Genomic DNA, 26,426 nt, shown 5'->3' on the forward strand with positions numbered 1-26,426 from the left:
TTTGTATGTCATGGTCAACATCAAATTCCTGCTCCACCCAACCTTACGTATTTGATCTATAAGGTGACCCACCAGAGTACCTCCCCAGTTAACATAGGTAAAACAGGACAAAGTTCTGTTCCTTGCTGAGTAAATCACATCTGTGGCTGTTGTAGGGTTTGTGAAACAATAACTGACTGGCAGACATTAAAGTATATAACACTTTGACCATGGAATTTGTAAAGGGAAATATTTATTTATATATATATATATATATATATATATTTTTTTTTTTTTTTGTGGATTGGCAAGGCCCATCATCAGCATACTGTATCCCCAGATTTGCATATTTTTGTGTTTGTGCACTAGCACTGATTCATGGTGTGTGGTTTTTTTTGTTTTTTTTTTTCATTTCTCCTTTGGTATGGGACTGAGAAGCTAGAATATATAATTAAGGAGATATGAGGGGGCAGAGCTCCCTACTAGGGGAGTGCTTTTTATGGTATATATGTTATACAGAATGTCTTCAGTGAAAAGGCTTTTCAGTCAAATGTACTTTCAGTCAGTTATACCTTTTTTTAATTTCAGTCAAAATAAGCTTTGATAAAATGATACAGGACAATATCTACATTTACCTGTCTATTTTTTTTTTTGCTCTGTGATTTTGCTGAGCTGTGCATTTATTTCAATGTCAATATTTTATCTGGATCCAGGGTTCAGTATTAGCTAGCAATGGTTCATAGATTTTATAGATATTCCAAGGCCATTAAGTCTTATGACTATTCATGCCTAGGAGAACCCTACCTCAAGCCCAGGAGGGCGTTATCAGTCAATTTTGGAGTAAAGTTGTGGCTGATTATCAGTTAGGTTATGTTTAAAGGAAGATAGTGTGAGTTGAACAGCTAAGCATGCGGAGGGCAGTACTATATGTTTGTGAAATACTGGAATATAAATCTGTCCCTCCCCATTGTTTTATTTATCTGTTGCTGAAGACTAAAGTCCCTGGTTCTAGTACTGGTGGAGCTAATGGACTTGCACAGATACAACAGGTCCAGTACAACTTGATCTCTATTAGCACAGTAAGTGAGACAAAGCTCTCTCCTGAAAAGTATGTAAGACACTGAATAAACTGATAGAGCTTCCAAACTCTCTTTGTAGCGCAGGCATTTTAGTGCTGTATTCTTTTTGGTTAGGAACCTTGGGGGTCTTTGCAATTGTTTAATGTTTAGTGAGATACATCCCAAAGGGAGCATTATATTTGATGACTGATCTGATCAACACTTAGTATGATGAAGTGATGACCTAATTACACCTTGATGATACTACCGTGGCTGTGTTAAGGAAAAGGAGACACCACTACACCACTGCCACATAATGGTCAAAGCACAGGAGGTTATCAACACAAGTACCTGGGCCTGACTACATGTTTTGGTTTTTAATGGTGTCCTATCTGTACAATATGATGAGTGGAGGTTCTGTCTACCAAAAGTGATGATAGCACACCTTTTAACGATTTGTACATGTACATTTTTTGCACTCCGAGAGTATAGTAGGTGGAGTAAATTCTGGGGTGTTTGGATGCAGAGGGTGATTTAATAACAACTCCCAGTTTACAGTCGTATGGAAAAATTGTTAACCAGAGGTCATACCTCTCTGCTTGGAGATCTAAGAAGTAAAAGCCAGAAGTGAGAGGTGTCAGCAATGAACCCCGAAGGACAAAGCTGGTCACTTTTATACTTCCTGAAGAAGCGCCTGCAGGTGGCACTGTGTGAGTTCTGTATTTCATCCAGTTTGCTATCCATCTATTACATATGAGTCAAATTTTAAAGCATATAGGTTCTGCTTGATGCTACCATGGGGAATGCTGTCAAAGGCCTTGGTCAGACTGAGATATGCAAAGCATGCGGCATTACCAACATCTACAACATCTGTAAGCTTTTCAAAGAAGTTTACCACAGTATCTAATATTCACAAAACCAAACAGGAGTAAAAAATAATAATATTCTTAATTTCCTAGTTTATAAGTCAGTTGTAATACATATTATGGCTTTGCAAGCTAACAGATTTGTAATTACATGGGCCAGTTCTATGGTCACCCTTATGGAGGAACAATACCACTGCAGTGCACCATTCATCAGTAACCAAAGCCAACAGTTAAACAAGAAAAACAGCTTAAGAAGGAACTCATGTCGATCTATCGGATGTGGTTTCAATGAATGCAAATAAACAGAAACCAGTTCATCAAAACTGCTTTTAGCGAACATTGAAACATTTTTTGGAGGGGGCAAGCCTGCTTGCACCCCTACACCCCCAGAATTATGGATCTACTTGACTACGTCAAATTACCATAATGTCAGGTTTTAAAACATCGAGATCATAATGTTGAATTCTTAACACAATGAAAGATTACAACACAGAGTATAATAACAAAAATGTTAATGTTCATAATGTCATGAGCAAGAATCCTATGATATCACTTTAAGAACTGATACATTGCAGTAAAGAGATGTGTCAGATGTTATGTGAAAGGAAGTTGTCAGCTTGTATAGTACAACATTTGAAGAAAAGTGTAAGGAAGATTTTGCTGCTGAAGGTAGGATTTATTTATTTGAAAGGAAATTATGTGACTGTTGTATGCAGTGCCAGGAAAAGTGACTAAAAGTGGATGTGTTTGTGCTGGCAGTATGTAGGTGTTTTTCGAAGGGACAGGTGCACATTTCAGAAATTATTCAGACATGTTGTATGGAAGTCATGGTACAGTGGGGATTGGGAAATTTACTTTTCCTTCACTGTAGTGCAATCTCAGAGTTGGTATATTTAATTTGCAGGGAAGTGTAGGGGTACGGGGGGGCTTGTCCCACTGCAGAAATGTTTATAACAGTATATGTTTACTTGTAGTAATGTTTAAATTGGAGGGAGTGCAATGTAATATATGTGTTGAGAAATTCGACATTATAGGAGTCGATGTTATGACTTTTCAGTGTTTTGAGTATTTGATGTTATGGTAATTTTATGTAGTGAAGTAGACCCAGAATGATATATACCAACTCTGAAGTCACAAAACAGTATAGAAAAAAGCAATCATCACTTTCATGGTGAACTGGCTTTGATTTCTTTTCATTTATTGAACTCACCTTTGATGGACTGACATGGACCCTTTAAGAAGTGTGGCAGCAATGGAATGTTTTACACTATTAATTAAACAACCAGGTATGTTGTCATATCCAAGGAGGAGTAATTTTTGGTCCTGTACTTGTAATAAATTATCTTTAGAGATATTTCAGGGCTTTGGATATAATTATTTTGGTGGAACTATTTCTACATTTGTTTGCAAGTATATTGACAATATCTATTGGATTTGAATAGGAGCCATCATTATGTATACAGTCAGAGGAATATATGGTATTGTTTCTTAGCTTTCTTAATATAGTTAAATAAGGATTTATAATTATCTTAGGCTTCAGAGACCAGCTTATGTTTGTAGGGTCCTTTTAGTGGACCAGATAGTATTTTTATTTTTTTTATTTTTAATATTATCTTTGAGAAGTGGGTTTTTAGATCTAAAATATACTTTAAGGAGTTTCTTTTTTTAATGCATATTTTATTTATGGTGGCAGAACACCTGGGTGGATTGTTTTTAAATTTCCTGTGATACTTAGTTCTGGTACAGATTGCTAGCCTTATGCATTTTTTTAAATGGCCGTAGAATCCCTTCGTGAAGCTTGGTACTGTATGCAGGTCAGGGGAAGTGCAGTCATAAGGCAATTTTGGTATCATGAAATGGAGTAGGCAGAGGCTGGCACATCTGTAGTCCATAAATTCAGTGGGCTTTGCTGAAGGGGCTTTTTGAAGACAAATGAAGAAGGTCTTAAGTTTATGGTCAAAATTCAGTGTGGAATGAGATGCAAGAGGACTTTGTGTAAGAAGTAGCTGTAGTTTTAAGAATCAGGTGAATAAAACTGAGTTTTCAAATGATGATGATGATAATAATAATAATAATAATAATAATAATAATAATAATAATAATAATAATAATAATAATAATAATAAATAAATAAATAATGCTGTATTTTCTGGTAGGTGTGTTTACCAACTACGCAAGAGAAGTTTTGTTTATTAAGTGTAGGATTTTTGGGGCATATATTTTGTTGGATGTGCAGGTGCCCCAATTTTTTGAAGAATAACTGGGTAAGCCAAAATAATGGAGTATTTGGTAATATGGAGGTTATTTATAGCACTGAGAAATTTTGGTTATCAGATAACAAAGAAAGTGTTCTGTAAGAAGGTTCTAGATCATAATTACTCCTATCTAGAGTGATCTATAGTTTAGTGAGTTTAGCATGTAGGTTCCAAAGGATCTGTCTAGAGGAAAGATGTTTCTTGACAAATATATAGATTTCAACACATGCACCATTTGGTCTGAAGGCATGAAAATTGCAAAACCATAGTACAGAGGGAGTAATCACTTTACATTTAAACCTGGTCTCAGTAATTATGCAGACGGTGTGTTTCAAATCCAGGTGTCCCTCAAGATCTACAGATTTGATTGTTTAGACTTCTTGCATTGAAGAAATCCTCCTTAATGTGATCTGATTTTGGGATTAATATTATTAGTTATATAAGAGTATCTATCAACAGGTCAGCTGGACTCTGTTAAAAAGGGAACTAGAAAAGCAACAAATGCTTAGGCAGTATGTTTAAGCCCTGAAGCTAGATATACAGATGCTCCTTAACATGTGAGTGACATTTCTGTTGCTGTTATTATTCAGAGTGGTAGAGTTAGAATGTTTTTGCTAAGTGTGATTCACTATACAGTATGTATAAATGAGGTGGATGAGTGACCTAGCAGTTTGCTGAGAATTAATATTCTTATTTCTTGAAGACTTTGGGGGGAGGGGTGAATCATTTAAAGCCTCATTTTGGCCTGATTAGTGAAGGGTCATGGTGGAGGGGTATGCAGCTCACAGGCCAAGTTTCTAGGTGAAAGGGAAGCCTCCAAATAAATTAGGTATTTACACGACAAACAGATGGAATTATTAACAGTGAGTATAAGCTCATTGTCTGTGAACATACTGCAGTTTGTGCATAGTCTTATGAAACCTAGGATTAAAAGTTTGGCAACACAGTGAAACTAGTAGGCTGAACGTCTGTCTTGTCCTGTGCTTAAATGAGAAAACTAAATGCGGTCGACAGTGTATGTGATTATGATAGAATATATAAAATATAATGCAGGCTCACCAGTGAGTGGAAGTTTTGCCTCAAATGTTACAGACAGAAAAAGGGGTTAATTCACCTAGGTATTGCATGTGCACTAAGCAGGTATAAAGATATGAAAGAGAGGGTATTTCAACCCTTAGGAGTCAAAAGGGAGGAACATCCCAATTCAGATGTCTAGTGCACACTCATATGAGCAAATGTGATGAAACCACGAGGAGATTCCAAATACAGTTATATAGTATTGGCAGGCAATTCTAGAGTCTCCAAGTTTAAAAGCGCAATAAAGACTGACGTGGTGGACAGTGAGTGTTCTGAATCTGTGAATACAATGGGAGGCAAATGTATTAAATAGTGTGACACTTTTGTGAAAACAGCAAATGAAACAGGAGATTGTTGTCCACTTTATCTGGTAATTTAACCAAAAATAACCACAAAGAGTTTAAAAACACAACAAGAACAGGATATGATAATGGGTACTTAGCACATATAAAGGGTTTACTATCAAAATAAGGAATAGCACATAGGTGAATACAGGTTGGTTGAATGCTTGTTTTCAAAATATCTTAAAGTTGAACTGGAAGTGGTCAAAGTTATATTACCGAATGTGAGTATACATTCATTAATTTTAAGTTGACTTACTGAATGGAGATCGCCAATACAGTGCAGATCATGAAATTTATAATTTTCCTCACTGTAGTGTGATCTTGGAGTTGGTATGTGTAATACACGGGGGGGTGTGGGGGCACAGCCCATCAATGTGGGGGGTGCAGGGGAGCTTGTCCACCTGCAAAAAGTACTTTTGAATCCACAAATTCAGGAGTTCAAATGTCAGTCATCGTGTTTTTCACATCCGACAGCTGTTTTATACAAACTTCTGAAAATCAACATTATCAGTTGATCTTTTAAACAAAAACATTGTGACATTCCTTATTTTCATAGTAAACCCATCTAAAGTAGCCCTCACACTCATTCTTATCACTTGAATGAAACTAGGATTTAATTTCAATAGTTAAACCACTTAAATGGCAAAATGTTGTATAGCTAGGTACTGGAATTACAGACTTCTGGCTTAAAGAGCTTAGCTAAAACAAAGATGTTAAAATGAATTAAATCAAATAAAGAAATAAAACAATATTCAGCCATTTTGCATTGTTGCTGAATGGCCTTGAGCTATTTCTAGTAGTATGGCTTGCTCATGAAAATAATGTATTTTGTCCATCCTTTCATATAGAAAATTCTCAAAAATATTTTTCTGATGTAAAGTAAGTCATAAATATACATTCCAAAAACAATGCCTCCTGGGACACAATCTCAGAACCTTTTTTCTTACATCTTTTATTCAATAGAAAAGGCCTGCTCACTGGAATCCAACTTACAGTGTGCATACTTCTACACAGTTTTCTTGCCCTGGGAAAAAGTCTGTGGTTCGGGATTTTAAGTCTCGTGTAAATAACGTTCGGGATTGTGGACTTTCTGGTCCCAGATGTAATACTTATTTTATTTATTTATTTATTTGACATTTGTTTACCGGGAAAGTCCAACTGAGTATGAGCCCATTTTCAGCAGAGGTCCAGGTAGAAAAGCTGCACAGTACACATAAAGAGAATTAAAACTAACAATGGTTACATGCATTAAGACAATAATAAAGCAGTACAATATGTCAAATACAACATAAGCAAAATATAAAGGCAATAACATTGTTACTTTAAAATACTATTTATAGATAGGCCTAGTTAGGCCTTACAATGAAGTGAGTCACTTATAAAAAGAGCAAGTCATTTGGAATCTGGCCCATAGTATTACAGTATTTTTTTTTTTTTTTTGTATTTCACTGCTCCAGTTTGGCTTGTGCCTGTATTCTTTTGACATCAGGATTAAAGAAAAAAGATAAGAGAAATTTTACGGCTGACGTTTATTTCCTTTGTTTTCTTTACAGCTTGATATTCTTGAAGATACAATCTGTGCAGCACAGGCTGAAGTGGCAAAAAATCACTGGATTGCAACATGCTGCAGTAAAGCTGGTGCTGAGAGGCATGAATGCTTGGTAAAGGGGAAACCATCAGGAGATCCTACACATTTTCCGGTGTCATCTGAAGAAGAGCAATGCAAAAGTTATACAGCTGATACCAACGCGTTTTTGTCAAAGTACGATCCTTCTTTTCTTACTTGATAGCATGCATTACCAAGCTTATTTTGTATATTCTTTGCGCCAGTCAATCTAAATATTACCATCTTCTCAAAGTCTTAGATTAAAAGAAAATGCATAAACATTCATATCACTGCAGACACTGGTGGACACTTTCTTTGCAACTGCAGTCCCCTGGAAAATCTCTGACAAGATGGATTATTTAGGAATATCAATGAAGCATAAAATCAGACTTCAGTGAGTCAGATACAAGAGAGACAATAGAAAATTATTGGTGGCAGTGTGTGTGTGTGGGGGGGGGGGGTGAATCAAGCAGCCTTATGCTAGCCTTACTTCTGTTTTGGGGAGGGTGAAGCATTTTACTTCCTTGCTAGCAACCAGAAGTGCAGGGTAGAGATTCTAGCCCTGACAGATTTGTGATGAGTGCAAAAATATCATGGACAAGGTGCACATGTAAGCATGCAGTCATGAACTGCACCTCATGTGTGGGATGAGTGAATGGTAGACAGACAAACAAGAAGTCTCACTGTCAGGGTGGCATAAAATCTTCTAAGCATCTGTTTCATGTTTATGGAGATTCAATAAGAGTTGCAGGACTTGGCTGATGGTAGACAAAGGGGGGGGGGGGTGATAAAGTGAAAGGTATCTGTACCCGCTATAATAATACCATATCAAAACCTTCAAAAAGCTACTATTGCTCTGGTTCCAAAATATGATAAAGACATTCTGAATGTTGGTGTTTCAAATCCAAATTCTCACTTTAAATATGTTCTTGAAATGTACCCTTCATTCCAGTCAAAAAAAAAAAAAAGGGAAATGCGGTCTCTTTAATTATTTGTGCCAAATCAGGTTTTTAGCAGGATGTTACTTACATCAATAAGTCTAACAACATGTGTGGAACAGACTAGTAAGCTCTTCTGTCCACTGTGTCTCGGTACCTTTAGAATAAATGGCCACCTATGACAGTGCATAATGGAAATATCATGTGTGCAGTCTTAAAATACTATACATCGCAACAGAGTTCATGCAAAATATGCAGGTACTATACTGAGTTCCATCTGTATACATCAGACATATCCTGAACTCTGTTCTCTTATATCTTTACATGCTAAAGTATTGTCATCTTTCCACACATCGTATTTCAACTTTAGATTCCTATTCTTTCACATCAATGAAATGCTTAAGATTATGTGTAAAAGTTTGTACTTGTTTGACATTTTTTCTGCAATGTTTTATACAAGGAATACGTTTATAGAACTCCCACTGATCATGGAAAAATGTTATGAACACTTGTTATTGTACTGTCTTATCAGGATTGTTCGCTTCATGTGTGATGATGTAATTGTGAGGGCTCATTTCCTTTCTTATCTCTTTGTAGCAAGTGTGAAAAATCAGACAACTAAGAACTGACAAATAACTAGGATACAGTTATTTTTCCCTAACCTGTTTCTTTAATTAGCAGTTTGGTAATTAACTTACTGCACTACAGTTATTTGCTAATTAGCTCTAATTGTTTTCCTGTTAATAATGCCTGTATGTCCTGCTAGGGCATTGGTAGACATTCCTGGCAGACTTGCTCTTTTTGGAAGTTTATAAGTTTAGCTCCTGAGGATCTTAAAATAAATTAATATATAAATAAATACATACAAACAGAAGAGTGCTTACATCAGTGAATTGTGACCTGGCTTACAGCGATATTAAGACATACTGTTAAAACACTTTGCACATGGCTTTTAAACTGAAATTCTTCTTACACGTGCATCTCTCTTAATATCTCAAACCAAGCTGTCCCCATTCAAATATGATTTTAAGAAAAAATACTTATATATATTAAAATTGGAATTTTTTTTAAACAAATCTGATAATAAACTGACATCATTACCACTCACTGGAGCAGATGTTAAAACATACTGCTTTTGCAAAGCAATCGCTTAATTTTCATTACCCTGAGATATGATTAGCAAGCATTAGATGAAACAGAATCTTCAGTACAGGAGAGAATACCGCTGGAAAATTAGAATTATACAACAACCCCCCCCCCCCCCAATTAATATTCCAAAATGTGCATGCTGTTTGGTCAGCATGCCCGCTGTAAATCAGATTTATACCAATGGAAAAAGGTCCGGTCGCCCAAACTTTTTCCATTAGTACAAGTCTTTTTTTTGTGTGTGTTGGACAACAGAGAACAGAAGAGCTTTGTTGCTGTTATCTCGCTATGTTAAACGTGTTTAACATAGTGAGATAGCTTAAAAAAAAAGCAACAGAGATCTTCCTTTCTCCGTTGCTTTTTTTAAAGTTCTCTCACAATGTTAAACTCTTTTAACATAGCGAGACAGCTTTTAAAAAAGCAACGGAGAAAGGAAGATCTCCGTTGCTTTTTTTTAAAGCTGTCTCACTATGTTAAACTCTTTTAACATAGCGAGACACCTTTTAAAAAGAAACAGAGATCTTCCTTTCTCCATTGCTTCCACACACAGCTCTGATGTACTGTGTAACCATACGCATGCGCAGTACATCAGAACTGCCGTATAATACTAGACAGCTGTGGAAGGGCAGTAAGGAAGGAGGCATTATACAATGCCATTATTTAAGAAAAGTAAGTCTTTTTTTTCTTAAATAATGTCATTGTATAATAGCAATAACCCACTCCTGGGTGTGGGTAATGCTAGATTTACCCACGGTTGTCTTTGTTTGGCCACTCGGGCTCCAGTCTCATGACCAAACCACACCAACCGTGGGTAAATCCAGCATTACCTACACCCAGGAGTGGGTTATTGCTTGAGTAACCAATCAACTGTAGCAGTTGTCACTCAATGGTTGTGAACTGTGGCAAAAACCTTTAAAAGAGAACCACACCCAAAAACAGAAAAAAAATGTGTTTTCAACATATCATGAACTTCTCTGCATTACTAATGTCTCTTTATCAAGGAGGATATTAGTATTTTTTAATTTGTTATTCCGCAATATGGCCTGAAAGGGGCTGCCATGGGTAGCATGATGCTGTTTTACAGTTAATGCCTTCACCTTCCTGATGTCATTTTAGAGGGACAAAGAGAAATCCCTATGATGAGAGGATTATTTCCTGCGGGTTTGTCTCTCATAGGTTCCTAGGTTGGTAGGTGTTTACTAGGCTAATGATCACAAGTGCCTTTTTAAGCCTAGCCATGCATCCCAAACCTCTGACAAGTTCAGGTACCCTTGATAAGTGTAAGCAGGGTCTTGGGTGATCAACCATTTACAGGGTGCCTGTGTTTATTAAAGACATAGGTGCCAAACCAGGGATAAATTTCCTGTCCCCCATCCAGTTGTCCAAGTTACACTTGAATTGGGTTAGGGAGAAACTCTGCTTCACATGGATGGGGAGCCTGTTCCAGAGACAGGGTAGTCTCTGGGATACATACCTGTCTCTCCAGCAGGTCCTACTTATATCACAAGCAAGGTTTAAGTCTTTAGAATGGGTAATTCTGTTGCTGTTTGTTTTGTGGGTATGCAGGATGTCAGAGTGGGGTTTGACAATGTCATGTTTGCCAGGCATAGATCTCCCCCAAAAAGCCTGTAGGAGACAAAATACAGGAGTCCTGCCAAACAACTCCTGAATAAAAAAACAAAAAACAGGCACATATAAAAAGGAAACATTACTCACTCCTATTTTCAGCAAAACTAAATAAAAATAATGCATATCAACAACACACCAATTTCACACAATTAAAACATTTTTTACCAACCTAAATGTGGGAAAAGATCACAATTTAGTTGCTGACTCTGCAAGCAGAGCTTCATAGATTTCTGTATCCTGCTTACACAGGTTGAGTGTCATGCATAGTTTGCAGCTTTGATGACTACCTTTTCTATCTTAGAAGATTCTGCAACTGTAGCAAATGGATGCAGTAACAATGGAGAAGAAGAGGTGTTTTTTTTTTGCTTGGTGACTGGCTGACGTGCTACACTTTGTGTGACATGGCATGATCCCCTTGTTAGTTGGCTGTTGTTCTGAGGTTGAGATGGCTTAGAATCTATGACATGGAATAATCTGGCAGCTTTGGAAGGACTAGTCAGACAAGTGGGTGGGTGGGTGTTCAGCTGCTGCAATGGTGGCAGTTGTGATGCCCGAGGCAAAGACAGTGGTGGTTGTGGTGTTTGCTGTGGTTGCTGAGAAGGTGCAGAGGATTGTCTCAACAGCTTACAACAGTGCTTTGACTGCCTGCTTTGGAGTGTCAACATAAATCTGCATCTTTAATTACTTAGTTTCCTTTGATTTTTCTTAGTGTCCATCCCTGATATAGCTGTTTAAGGAATGTTTGAATGACAGGCTTGAAAAGCTAGTGGAGTTATTGTTCTTTTCATAGTAACAACAGCAGCTCAGTGGTCAAATGTGTGAAATCAGACCACTGTGATTAATAGGTGTTACTTGGGCTAAAATGGTTTGTGTTGCATTCATACATTTTAATGTTGTAGCTAGAATTGAAGTGTTTGATGTTAATCTTCCTCAACTCACTGACTTGTTTGAAAAAAAAAAACACTTTATGCAATGGAAACATGTAACAAAAGCAACCTCAAGCATTGATAGATAATAAGATTAAGATGAAAATACTTTATTTTTGTGGTACTCAGAGTTTGATTAATGGGAAAGTCAGCTAATTTGCAATAAGAAAAAAAAGTTGTGTTTTATTGCTCATTTGCATCTGACAACTAAGCTTCAAAACCTTGTTTTTGTTCAGAATCCAGGCTACACTATATGTCTGAGGTGTAATGCTATCAATCTGTGACTGATAAGGCACATTTACATACCCTTGTTTAAGAATCATGATTCGTTCATTTGAAGTGACCTTACCTAACCAAACTTCCCACTATTAGTAGCCTTATGTTGCAACAGATGAAGAGACAAATGCAGGAAAGAAAGGCAAAGTTCAGGCATAAAACAAATAGGTTCATAGGTTGGTAATAGGCTATCGGCCCCAGGGCCTATGCAAGCCTAGCCATAACAATTCCCTGGATATTTCTTCCCGCAGTATTTACTTCTCTGGACCCCTGTCTAGCAGGGCAACTGACATGATCCCCGGGGTGAATTTCCTATCTCCCATCCAATCATCAAGGTTCCTTTTGAAGACAGCCAATGAGGTGCTCTGCTTGACATGTATGTGCAGTCTATTCCAGAGTATGGGGAGTCTCTGGGTCAGGAACCTATCCCTCCAGCATGTTTTGTTTATTGTAATGACAAGGTTTAGATCCCTGGAGCGTGTGGCTCTGAGGGATTGGGATTTCTTTAAGTGGAGTATGTCCAACAGCTCAGGGTTTTACATGGCCTTGTATGTTAAGCAGAGATTGCCTCTGAGTAGACGATATGCCACAGAGTATAGCTGGAGTTATTTTAGACAGTTGGCATATGCCATTTGCTTTAGGCCTGTGATTCTTTTAGTGAGGTATTTCTGTGGCCTTTCCAGCTGTTGCAGATGTCTTGTGAGGTACATACCAAACGGGGCATTATACTCTATAATGGGTCTAATGAGGGATGAGTACAGTGGGACAATGACCTCCTTTTTTCTGGATGAAAAGCCCTTAGTGATGATGTGTGCCACATAGAAGGATTTCCTGACTGTTGAGCCCATGGCTCTGGCACCAGGCATCTGTTTCTGTAAGGCCCTTTTGTAGAATATCCACATAATTTGGGGATTCAGTAATGGCTTCCAGTTTGCAGTCATCTGCAAACTTTGTTAGCCAGAGTCTCTTAGTGTTGGCCTGTACTTCACAGAAGTAGATGCCGAACAAGAGTGGTTCCAGGGCTGAATCCTGAGGTACTCCACTTGGCAATTGTCTGGAGCTGGATTTGGAGTCGGCTACTTTTACAGTCTGGGTTCTGTCAGTAAACCAGTTGGCAACCCATAGAGTGATGTAGGGATTTATGCCCAGCTTGGTAAGTTTATCTATGATTCCAGAGTGGGGGATGGTGTCGAAGACCTTGGCGAGGTTCAGATAAGAGCTGTGGACGAGGGTAAGGTAGTCCACACAGCCTAAGACTGATATGAAGAAGTCAATCATTCAGGAGACAAGATCAGCCCTTCGCAAACTCAAACTGGGTGGGGTCCAGTGTTTGAAGGTTACCAATGTCTTTGTCTATAAGTTCCATGATAATGCGTTCCATGCCCTTGTTGATCAGGCTTGTCAGACTGATGGGATGGTATTTTCCGGGATTCAAGACGGATCCCCCCTTGTGGAGTGGGATAACTGTAGCTGTGCGCCACTCAGTGGGCATGAAGCCTGAGGTGAGGAAATGATTAAACATGACACTTAGATGAGGTGCCAGTTCATTTTGTAGTTCATGTAGTACACAGCCTAGGATGTCATCTGGTCACATGGATGCTGTATTCTTAGCTTTGGAGAGTGCAGTTTCTACCTGTGTGGCCGTGATTACTGGAATTTGGCAATCTTTTGGTATTGAGATGGGCCCTTTAGGGGTTGAGAGGAGGGTGAAGTTGAAACTAAATCGATCTGCCAGGATATTGGCAATATCCTTGGGATCAGTATATTTAATGCCATTCTGTTGTAGCTCAGAGCAGACCTGAGCATTGCCATTTAGATTCTTGACATAACTATAGAATGCCTTGTGATTGTCTTTGGAATCTTTGGCAATTTTATTTTCGTAACTAGTTTTGAGGATTTTATGAGAGATCTCAGCTTTGTACTGAGTCTGATGAGGGAGTTTTTTGCATCCTAGGATTTTCCTCTTTTCTGCAACAGTTTCTTCCTTCTGTTGTATAGTTTGTTTATAGCAGGGGACCACCAGATTGGCTTCCTTTTTTTGAAGAAGAGCATCTTGATTCTATTTGGGATGGCACGATTCATGCACGAGTGGATATGCTTGTACAGGGCCTTAGTGTAGGATTTTGCAGTCGAACTTTCAGATCTCGTCTGCATGGGTGTTGTGAAGTTTGTCACTTCTGACTTCAGTAGCATGAAGTTGGCTTTGGAAAAGTTTTTTAAGGAGGTTTCCTTATTGGGGGGGTGGGGATAGGATGTGAATGTGAAGGGTGATTTGCTTATGGTCAGACCTGACCAATGAGGGGTGACCACTGGTGTGGAGCATCTATCTCCCATGTTGGTAATGACCAGGTCTAGGATATTGGAGCCCTTGGTGGGACAATGGATTAGTTGATCCAGGGCATTGGAATTTATGAATTCCAAGAACCGTTGAGAAAAGGAGTTAGTGCCCAAGTAGTTTACCCAGTTAATGGCAGGGTAGTTGACATCACCCAGTATTAGGGTGTTTGGTTGTATCTTAATATTTTCCAGTATGTTTAGAAAGGTATAGTGAGACTCTTGGGGCATGGTGGGGGATCTGTAGCAAGCTACGATTTGGATTGCAGTCTTACCAAGTGTTAGTTGCACCTGGAGAATTTCAGATGCATTGTGTTGGGCAACTAGCCTGGAGGTGTGAATATCCTTGGTGAATATGGACACTCCTCCACCTTTAGTGTTTCGGTCTTGGTTTTGTGGCCGAAAAGTGTGGTAAAAGTTGTAGCCTGGTATTGCAGGGGTGCTCTCTGGAGCCTTGAACCAGGTCTCAATTACTGCATAGATATCGATGTTCTCCAGTTTTAGGAGTGCCTCAAGAGAGTGCATTTTGAGGTTTAGACTTCTAGCATTGAGTAGCATTACCTTCAGATTTTGCATGCTTGTATCTGTTACAGTGGTGGTTTTATCCTTTGAACCTTGCCTAAAAAAGGCACTATAGGGGTGGAAAGAGCTTTAGCCAGTAACCTGAATCCCAGGGGTGACAGGTGCAGACCATATCTGGCAAAGCATCATGGTTTGTCGATCATGTCTTCCCAGGCAGACAAATACTGGATCCCCTTTGAATGACACCAGAAGCTTAGCCAATTGTTGAAGTCAATCATTTTGTCCTTATACTGTGGTATCATTCTGGGCGAAGGCAGGATGCTACTAAGGGCTAGGGTCATACCTGCCTGGGCCACATGATCCAAGAGTTCTTCCATGTCTCTTCATTCACTCCAGCATGGACAATGACAGAATCATATTTGTACTTGTTGTGGAGTGACTTGAGTGCATGCATTATGTGGCGGATCCTGGCACCTGACAGGCAGCTGACTGTACCTTTCTCCTTGTTCAGCTTGGTGAGTGGGACATCAGTGTGCCTGACTATAGAGTCACCTATGACTAAAGTGTTGGGTATTTTGCCCTTCCTTAGGGGCTGTTGTTGGGTGGCACACTGGTGTTGTGAGCTATGTGTCACTTTGGTTGTGACTGGTATTTGTTTGCGTTTCAGCTTCTGAGGTCCCTGTTGCTTGGGCAGGTTAATGTTAAGGGCCTCTACATATGTGGATTTAGTGTTGCTATGTGTGTGTGTTGATAGTGTGGGTTTTGAAGGGCTATGAGTTGCTAGAGGAGTAGTGCAGGTGTTAACCTTCTCCTCTTGGCTGTCTAGCACAATCTTGTGTTGGGTGGTAGGAGGAGAGGATTGTCTGTGTACATAAAACAGTTGCTGCACTGCCCCAGTATGCCCAGATACACCAAGTGGACAAGAAAAATCACTGGAAGCTGACCCTTGGTCATGCCTGTTTAGGTGCTTTTTTTGTAAAGTTTAAGAGCTGTTTTCCCTTACCTTTGCAAGGTACTTTGCAAATATAGGCTGTTTAGTGCCTACGATTAATTTCTCTTATTGACAAGGAGAGTTGAGTGCTTGTATCAGTTTCAGGCTTCCTAGTGCTTTCCAGCAGGTTCTAGAGCAAGTGCTAGTCACAGGGATTCAGACTTTAGTGCTACTACTGAGAAACCAGCTAGTTCTAAGGAAAAATTGGAAGAGCAGACTTTCTGGCACCTGGAAAAGTTTAACTGTAGCTTCGCAGTACTGCACAATGCAAAAAATTTGCAAACACACACGTTTTTAAGCCAGAAAGTTGAAAGGGATAGAATTCAGCCCAAAAAGGCTAATAAAATTGCAATTTCAGAGCTGGAAACCACTCCTCTAGTGTTAGATAGGCAGTACAATGCTCACCACTCCCAGTGGTAAGCAGTAGGACTTCCCTCTACCACAGCAAGGTCTGGATAGCTCTGAACACAGAAAATAAAGTCCTGAGACAAGCAAAGCCTGGGATATGGACTGGCTAGGAAAGGTGGGAAACGAGCAAACAAGATAGTATTTTTTTGTTGAACCAGGCTAAGCAATGCAATAATAGAGTAAATAAACACAGAAAAGGCGTGAGTGTGTAGTCCTAAACAGTAAATGCAATTAAAACTCTACAAAATATTCAATTTAAAACTTTTTAAATGAAGCAAGGCAAGTTCACAACTGAAAAACGATCTAAGAGGCAGTAATACAGCAGAATAAGTAGCTAGTCAACAAATACGGAGAAGTCTATATATACAGAAAAGCAGTTAAAACACACAAGAAATTCAGATGCAGTGCAACCTAGAGCACTTGAGTTGTAGCAATATTAAGGTGATTACAGTTATAATAAATGCTCTAAAATATACTCCATATTTCCAAAATGTTTGAGAAGCACAGTCAGAACACAAGGAGATTCAGGCAATTTTTTTTTGAAAGAGAAAAAGGAGAAACAAAAGTCCTTCTCAGATGTTCTCTCTGTATTAGATGGAATGAGCTAATGACACTAGACTGGGAGGAGTGTCCCACATCAGATTTACAGTAGGGGAGGGCAACTGCAAAGCCACCAGGTATAACAACAAGACACGAACAGGAAGGGAGGATGGGGACCAATATTAAAGCTATTAGCCTACAGACAGTAAACACTACAGAAAGCCACAAAAATGAAAGTTTTTAAACAGATAAAGGAGCAAAGAGACTCTACAAAATGCTTTTAACTGCAAACAAATCAGTTACCTGTGCAGATACTAAAGCTATTAGCCTACAGACAGTATACACTACAAACACTACAGAAAGCCACAAAATGAAACTTTTTAAACAGATAAAGGAGCAAAGAGACTCTACAGAATGCTTTTAACTGGAAAACAAATCAGTTACCTGTGCAGATTCTAAAGCTATTAGCCTACTGACAGTAAACACTACAGAAAGCCACAAAATTAAAGTTTTAAACAGATAAAGGATCAAAGAGACTCTACTGAATGCTTTTAACTGAAATCAAATCAGTTACCCATGCAGATACTAAAACTATTAGCCTACAGACAGTAAACACTACAAAAAGCCACAAAATGAAAGTTTTTAAACAGATAAAGGGGCAAAGAGTCTCTACAGAATGCCTTTAACTGCAAACAAATCAGTTACCCATGCAGATACTAAAGCTATTAGCCTACAGACAGTAAACATTACAGAAAGCTACAAAATGACATTTTTTAAACAGATAAAGGAGCAAAGGGACTCTACAGAATGCTTTTAACTGCAGACAAATCAGTTACCTGTGCAGATACTACAGCTATTAGCCTACAGACAGTAAATACTACAGAAAGCCACAAATGAAAGTTTTTAAACAGATAAAGGAGCAAAGGGACTCTACAGAATGCTTTTCACTGCAAACAAATCAGTTACCCGTGCAGATACTAAAGCTATTAGCCTACAGACAGTAAACACAACAGAAAGCCACAAAATGAAAGTTTTTAAACAGATAAAGGAGCAAAGAGACTTTACAGAATGCTTTTAACTGCAAACAAATCAGTTATCCATGCAGATACTAAAGCTATTAGCCTACAGACAGTAAACACTACAGAAAGCCACAAAATGAAAGTTTGTAAACAGATAAAGGAGCAAACAGATTCTACAGAATGCGTTTAACTGCAAACAAATTAGTTACCTGTTCAGATAACTAAAGCTATTAGTTTACAGACAGTAAACACTACAGAAAGCCACAAAATGAAAGTTTTTAAACAGATAAAGGAGCATAGAGACTCTACAGAATGCTTTTAACTGCAAACAAATTAGTTACCCATGCAGATACTAAAGCTTTTAGCCTGCAGACAGTAAACACTACAGAAAGCCACAAAATGAAAGTTTTTAAACAGATAAAGGAGCAAAGAGACTCTACAGAAGGCTTTTAACTGCAAACAAATCAGTTACCTGTGCAGATACTAAAGCTATTAGCCTACAGACTGTGAACACTACAAACACTACAGAAAGCCACAAAATTAAAGTTTTTAAACAGATAAAGGAGCAAAGAGACTCTACAGAATGCGTTTAACTGCAAACAAATCAGTTACCCATGCAGATACTAAAGCTATTAGCCTACAGACAGTAAACACTACAGAAAGCCACAAAATGAAAGTTTTTAAACAGATAAAGGAGCAAAGAGACTCTACAGAATGCTTTTAACTGCAAACAAATCAGTTATATGTGCAGATACTAAAGCTATTAGCCTACAGACAGTAAACACTACAGAGAGCCACAAAATGAAAAATTTTAAACAGATAAAGGAGCAAAGAGACTTTACAGAATGATTTTAACTGCAAACAAATCAGTTACCCATGCAGATACTAAAGCTATTAGCTTACAGACAGTAAACACTACAAAAAGCCACAAAATGAAAGTTTGTGAACAGATAAAGGAGCAAAGAGACTCTACAGAATGCTTTTAACTGCAAACAAATTAGTTACCTGTTCAGATACAAAAACTATTAGCCTACAGACAGTAAACACTACAGAAAGCTACAAAATGAACATTTTTAAACAGATAAAGGAACAAAGAGACTCTACAGAATGCTTCTAACTGCAAACAAATCAGTTATCCATGCAGATACTAAAGCTATTAGCCTGCAGACAGTAAACACTACAAAAAGCCACAAAATGAAAGTTTTTAAACAGGTAAAGGAGAAAAGAGACTCTACAGAATGTTTTTAACTGCAAACAAATCAGTTACCCATGCAGATACTAAAGCTATTAGCCTACAGACAGTAAACACTACAGAAAGCCACAAAATGAAAGTTTTTAAACAGATAAAGGAGCAAAGAGACTCTACAGAATGCTTTTAAGTGCAAACAAATCAGTTACCCGTGCAGATTAGTTAATAGCAATAAAATACACTAAAAACTATGCAGCAGGCAATAAAAAGTGCTATATATAAATTACTAGAAACAATAATCAGTATAAATAATCCAAAAAAACAGGATACTTATGAATTGTAGTCAACGCCCCTTCTCCACTCTGCTCAGTGTATATGGAATAATTAGTCACTGAAGCTTTTCTTTAGGTGACATAATTAGTGCTAGATTATAGGGAAGGAAAATCACTTTTTGGAAAGAAAAAATAGACATTTGGGTGAAGTTAGAATGTTGGATGTGTGAAGCAGTGAGAAGGAATGAGTGGTTATGAAGGCAATACTCTGCACATTCCATGCTTTTCAGATACTGGTCATGATGCAAATAAAGAAGAGTCAAAACTGTGCATATTGAAGTGATGAATAGAAAGTTTTCTGATGGGATGGCTCAGTCTTAAAAGGTCATTTGCGGATAAATTAAACTGTCTAGTTGACGGTAATAATATACAGACCTATTGAGATCCCACAGCATAAAATAGTATGCATGATTCATTGTATATAACAGAGTGCATCTGTTGTATGGGGTCTATATTAAATTAGTAAATGCTTAGAAAAGCGAACGCTAATTCATTAACCCCTTTTAAGCGAAAGCTTAAAATCACGAACACCCAGAACAGCAAATTTTTTCCCTGGGAAAAAAATTTGCTGTTTCGAGAAACACACCAACACAAGCACACCAAAACAACAGCAATCCACACACATACACTTAAAATCCTACATCTACCCTACACTAAACTGTACATACACTACTATCTATCCACTTACCTTAACCCAAACCCTAACCCTAATGTCTGTCACTATCACACACTCACCTCACCAGCACCATAACCCTAACTCACCTAACTCGAGCCCTAACCTTAACGTCCACACAATTGCACACTTACCTGAACCTGACCCATAACTTTCCACCACAGTGCTGAAAATAGTGAAGCCACAGAAACGGCCAACCAAATTCTTTCCCTAGGAAAAAATTGGTGTTCTGCAGCTTCGCTATTTTCAGAGTTCGCTGTTTTAGGGTTGATATTAGAACATTTGAAGTTTTAAAACTTTGATGTTCTAATATAGACCCATTGTATGCTATTAGTAAGGCAGTCAAGTGTACAGCATTAAGAATATGAGCCACAAATAAAATTCATCTGGAAGTCCTTGTTTTGAGTGCTTCGTTTTTCCCTCAGGACATTCTTGTTTTTTTAAGGTAACTTTAAAGGAAAACCTCACCCTCACCTACAGTCTAATTTAATCCTTATGTTTCTTTTCTCCCTACAGTATGGTTCAGGTATTGTGCAGGTACCAGAAACATGCTTGTACTTTTTAAAACTTTAATTTCCTTGCTTTGTAATCAAAGAAAGGGAAAGCCCAACAACTTTGTTAAGCTTAACGTCTCACATACTTTACAGAGCAATTTGTCTCTGCATGTATGACATACCATAGATACGGATCAATCTGTAGTTTACCCTGTCAGGTACTGCTGTCAATCTTATATGGGCAATTAATCCTTCTAATGTCAGGAACACAGCAGCTGCTATAAAAAGAGACAGAAAGCTGTGGAACTGTTTTTCACTACTTTTATTGCAGAGAGGAGGAGAGTTTAACACTCTCCTTTCATACTAAACCAAAACAATTAGATTAATCAGAGATTTAAAGGCAGTTGTCACCTCTTTTGACAACTTTACATAAGCAGCAACACAGTATTGAAATGCTAAATTTTAAATGTTGGCTATTTATAATAGTTTTTCAGTTAGGATAACTTAAATGTAGTATCAACAATTTCTGTGACATTTAGAGAAAAGTCAAAAAATATGTTTTTCTTATAAAGTATCAACACATTTACCATATTCAAGTCCCCCCCCCCCCCACACACACACATATGCACAGGACAGAACTGCAGAAAGAGAGACAGGTGGCAACCCTATCAGCTAGGTATACTGACACTGTTCATAAAAAGGTCTTTTATACTTTTTTGTGACGACCTTCAAGAGAGGAATTCATATCTGGTACACACAGATCCACTGTAAGAGATTCACACTGACTTTGAGTCAATTCATACAGTGGTAGAGTGCATGAGCATGTTGTAGTCCACAAAGGAAATGTGGCCATTGATGGCAACCATAATATGCAGCTGAATTTGCTTTAACATATGTTTACTGTGCATCCTTGCATTAAAACATTAGGAAAATGAAATCAGAAGTACTTAACTGTGTTTAAATACACACACACACACACACTAATGTTTTTGTGCACATGTACTTTATAATATATATATATATATATATATATATACATAACACAGAAGCACACACACATGCACTAATGTTTTTGTGCACATGTACTTATATATATATATATATATATATATATACACACACACATACACAAAAGCACATACATAAACACACAGGTACAATATGTATACAATTTGTTTATAAAAAAGTTAACATAGTACAGTTAAGATTTATAAATGTACACAGAGTAAATGTTGCTTAATGTTTTACTTATTTACTGTCACACACTGACTATGTGTTGCATATGGAATTTTTGTCAGTGTCTTTATACTAGTATTTTTTCTTTGTATTTCTAAGTGCATTTGTTACTTGTTATTATCTTTGCCAATGTAGCCAGAGTCATGGCTGAAAAGGGTTACCTTGGACCAATTCACTTTCCTGGTTACCAGAGTATAAATAAATATAAAATAGAAAAAGGGGGGGGGGTGAATATGACAGAAATAATTAAGGAACTAGTGCATCATGCATCATTCATGAGAGAGAAAAAAATTCCCACTGACAGCATTGGGAAGTAGCAGACAGACTTACTTTGGAGTCCTACTACTTGTCACCTATATATGATAGGGCAAAGATCATTTACTGCAGACAGAGTTTTCACACCTTAGCATGAGAGTGTGGGGGAAGGTCTGTCAATTCTTTTAGAACTACAAAATAATCACTTTACAAAAACCTGCTAATTGCCTACTTTTTTTGCTGGAACTAGCTAACAGCTATTTATAGCATGGAAAAAGCTCTGACAGACACAAAAATGAGACCCAGTCAGGGAAACATAGAAGTACCTATGTTAGAGAAGGTGTGTTAGATGGCAGCGCTTTACAGTCCTGCCATTCTATCTTAATAGCACGAGAAAACACCACTTCCTTATGTCTATCATGACTCGTATAAAGAGGACTTGAAATGCATTCTGAGAAGAAGGAATGAAAGTAGGAAACAAGATCAAATTACTAAGGCAGTCCCTGTCATCCACCATTTTGAAAGAAACACATTGAAATTGTAAAAGAAGCACTTGAAGTAATTTTGAAGCATTAAAATAGCTCAGAAAGCAAAGATACAATAAAAAAATGTTTTTTTTTTAGTTCTAAGGTGAAGTTTTCCTTTATGGTGCATCCCTCAGGTCACTCCAGAAATAATCACTTGGGCATATAAGACTTACCTGGCTAGAAAATAAATACATGCTTTTGACTCCATCAAGGCAACAATTATACTATAATTTATATTATTGTAGTGCAAAAAGCATGGTGATTACACTCCAATACTGAGAAAAAGACAAACCAGTTATACAGTAAAGTGGTGCGAGATCCAGAGTTACATTTTAAGCACCCTCTGCTAAAGCTGTTAAGTTCAGATCTCATTCTAGGGAATACAATTTAACTGTACTGACCAGAAAATGACAGCTGTTGAACAAAATATTTTTTTCTGCCTGCTGTATACAGAAATAAGGTGTCCCTTCCTTCAATAAACATGCAAAACTAGCTGGAATAACAGAGTGTCTGTTCATCTGCATTTTCTGAGGGATGCCAATGATGAAACTCAAATGTATGTCATTATTTAGTGACTTCAGTCCTCAGTGGTTTGTCCAAAAAACACAGATTTTATGAGGGCGACCGGACCTTTTTCCATTAGTATAACTCGATTTACAACGGGCACGCTGGCCAATCAGCGTGCATGTTTTGGGGGGATCATGGTATAATATGAACTCCAAGGTGGTCAGTCCTTCCACTGTATACCTGACTTGTTCATCCTGTAACAGAGTATAATGTTCTCTCCACAGTATCATTAATTAACACCTTTTTCTGCTGGAGGGAGGGAGGTATTTCCTAGATTCCTAATTAAGGGGAGTGATGGGTTTGGCTAACTAATTAAATAAGATAAACTTCAAAAGCTCTTCCCTTTTCTTGGTATCATACAAGCACCTGAAAGAGAGAGAGAGAGAGAGAGACAGTGAGATATTGTTTCTTTTTTCTGGGCCAGAAAAGGCACTCTCTCTTTGAGACTTTCTCCTTGGAAGGCAAATACACATTAAAGACCAGCTTTGAAACGTGTATTAATAATAATAGCAAATATGAAAAACTGCACTAATCAGTACTTCCCTCCTCTTTGAGCAAACACTCAGTACCCTTAAAAATGCTATTCTGTTCACATTTTAAAACAGATGATGTGTGCATGCATCTATATAAGTTTCTATACATGATAACATTTATCAAAAGTCTAGGGTTCACAGGGTTGTAAGTGTGTTTCTGAAGACAAGAAAAGTGGAAAATGAAGAACATGTCTTCTTATCAAAATAACTATTATTTCAGTCAAATCTACACCATGAAATGAAAGATCAAGAATGTTGTGGTTTCATGCACTAAATTTATCGGGGAAGTTAATGAATAACAGCATTAGAGAACTGCTTTGAGATTCTTCGAACACAAATGGTATCAGTGAGTACAAGGGATAGGATCATGTCTGTGAGGTATATTTAGTTTTTAATATTTATTTTATTTCTCTAAGTTACCTGAAGCTCTGCTAATTTAGTAATCAAGCACATTAGCTGTGTTCTGCTAATTATTCAGGTCTTAGATGATCAGTGGCAGTTGGATTTAAAACTGTCAGCAGTGAATTAAAAAGTGGTTCACAGATGAAGTATGCAGAAAAAAATTGTCCCATTCCCCTTCAATAAACACATCACACCGAATGACATTTTACGACCTTTATTAAAACTTCCATAACATAGCTTTGATCATCAAATTTATTAATTACAACTGGGCATAGTAAAGTTGATTCTAAACACAGCATAAACATCCTTGTAATGTTAATCAGGACAGTGTACCTACTTATTCTGCCCAGTAAGCAGCATCCATACCTCTACTCACTTTATTATGAAGCAGCGCCCAGGATTCACTTCATATGCCATTTATTGAATTACCCATCTAACCAAATAATTCAGAACAACATGACCTTACTCATCCTGACCCAGTAAGCCGCATCCATACATTTACTTGCTTACTTTAATTATGAAGTAGTGTCCCCATCTCACTTCATACACCATTCATTGAATCATCTTCCAACCAAATAAGCGGAGTCCTTATCTCCGCTTGCCTATATATTCAGCAAACCTCCTCCAGCTGTTCATTTCCTTTCCCCCCAACTCCTTGAAATGAACCTTCAGACACCAAAGGGGGAACAGAAGAGGGCAAGCCTGTCCCTCTTTTCCTCCAACCAGCCTGACCAGGCTGTTCCCCCTCCCTTCTACCCAAACTTGTTCAACCAACTACCTCTCATAAAGGGAAGGGTTAAGCCAAACATCATTCGGTGTACCCATCCTCTGTAAAGTACATTAGAACCCCATCATCACCCCAAGCCTTGACATACTAGCACTGAAACACACCATAATGAAACTAAAGTAGGATTACCCATGACCCCACTGTACCACTGGAACATCTACTCCAAGAGAATACATTCCCTTTTAGTCCGCTTCCTTCAAGCCACTAACCAGGCTCAACCTTTCCGGAATTACAACCTTTAACCATAACAAAATGCCACCAAAACTATAACCCCTTGAACACAAATCTGCACCCAATCAAGAAAAACTCTTGGCAAGTCTCGAGTCCAGGACAGTGTCAATTATAGCATGTCACATTAGCCCACCAAACTACACAGCTCTGGATGTGCAGTGAACCGATTACTGCAGGGAATCATCTAACTCCAAAACTTTAATGACCTAACACTAAGTGCCAAAAACCAGAACCCCTTGACCTAGTTCCTGAAAACCCGCCTATGCCCAGCAATGAAGTACTCTACGTGCCCAACCTTAAACATCCCCAAGTCACTCATTACCAAATGGCAATCAGGACTAGCACCCAAGCCACCCCACTCAGAACCTCAAATCCCCCACTAAGTTCTTTCTAGCAACCGTCCTAGTTAGAACACTCAAACTACTAACTGTCCTTAACCACTGCTTGTCCCTGGTCTTTCCCTTGAAGGTTCTCTTTCCTTGTGTTACCTATACCTCTAGTAAGGAATTCAAACCTGGCATACAGCTGCCCTATCCTGCAACCAAGCTTCCCTTAAATCTTCTAGCTGCCATGTAAACAATGCACCCCATTTCTAAAATTACACCAAAACAGCCACCTACCTACCATGCTTCCTAAAAACCCTACCTACAGAATTCGCTCCAAACCACAAGTGAGATGATTCTTGTGCTACTCTGTAAAACCTTAATCTGTTATGTGACCTTAACACTACCTACTCAAGGGACAACTTTGTCACCCCAAAGATACCACACATTAGGAACAAACTTTGGCATCCTGTCAAACAAAAACATGTCATTGGCCCTTCCCCGAATACGGTTTAAACAACTGGATGAGTAACTATAATCACCCCAAGGTTCCAACCACCTGAAAGCAAAAGTTGAATTCAGTTGGCTTGCATGAGCCATAGGGCTTTAGCCTAATAAGTTCCTGTGCTCCTATGAATGTTGTGACTCTACTCCTCCTGTGGTATCACTACACTCTCCATAAACCACCCCAACAGTTTACCTTGGCCCCCCCACCTACCTCTTCCTAACTTGCCCCACAGTCTAGCACAAAAATCAGCTCCCACACTACTTGAACACCCAAATTGTAAAAAGAATGGACTCCATGCAGAGCAGCAGAATCTCTGACAAATTCCTATACCTGTGATCAGTTTACTCTGCCCAGTCAAAAACAATAAAACAAAATAATTTTAACCACTGAAATCCCCCTTAAGGTAGAGTCAAAGGGAATTATATTAAATATCCAGCTGACTTCTTTGATACACT

At 38.1% G+C, this 26,426-nt stretch overlaps 1 protein-coding gene across 1 annotated transcript in view; it reads left to right on the forward strand.

Annotated features, from left to right (window-relative positions):
* The window catches only part of LOC122806379 (albumin-like), a 211,177-nt gene that overhangs the window by 28,656 nt on the left and 156,095 nt on the right, over positions 1-26,426 (forward strand). Inside the window, exon 4 of the mRNA XM_044076733.1 lies at positions 7,133-7,341. Coding sequence (XP_043932668.1) covers positions 7,133-7,341 — 209 coding nt within the window. The remainder of the gene's footprint in view (positions 1-7,132; positions 7,342-26,426) is intronic.

Source organism: Protopterus annectens, chromosome 7.part0, assembly GCF_019279795.1.
Source record: "Protopterus annectens isolate FY-2018-M chromosome 7.part0, PAN1.0, whole genome shotgun sequence".
NCBI classification, from domain to species: domain Eukaryota; kingdom Metazoa; phylum Chordata; order Ceratodontiformes; family Protopteridae; genus Protopterus; species Protopterus annectens.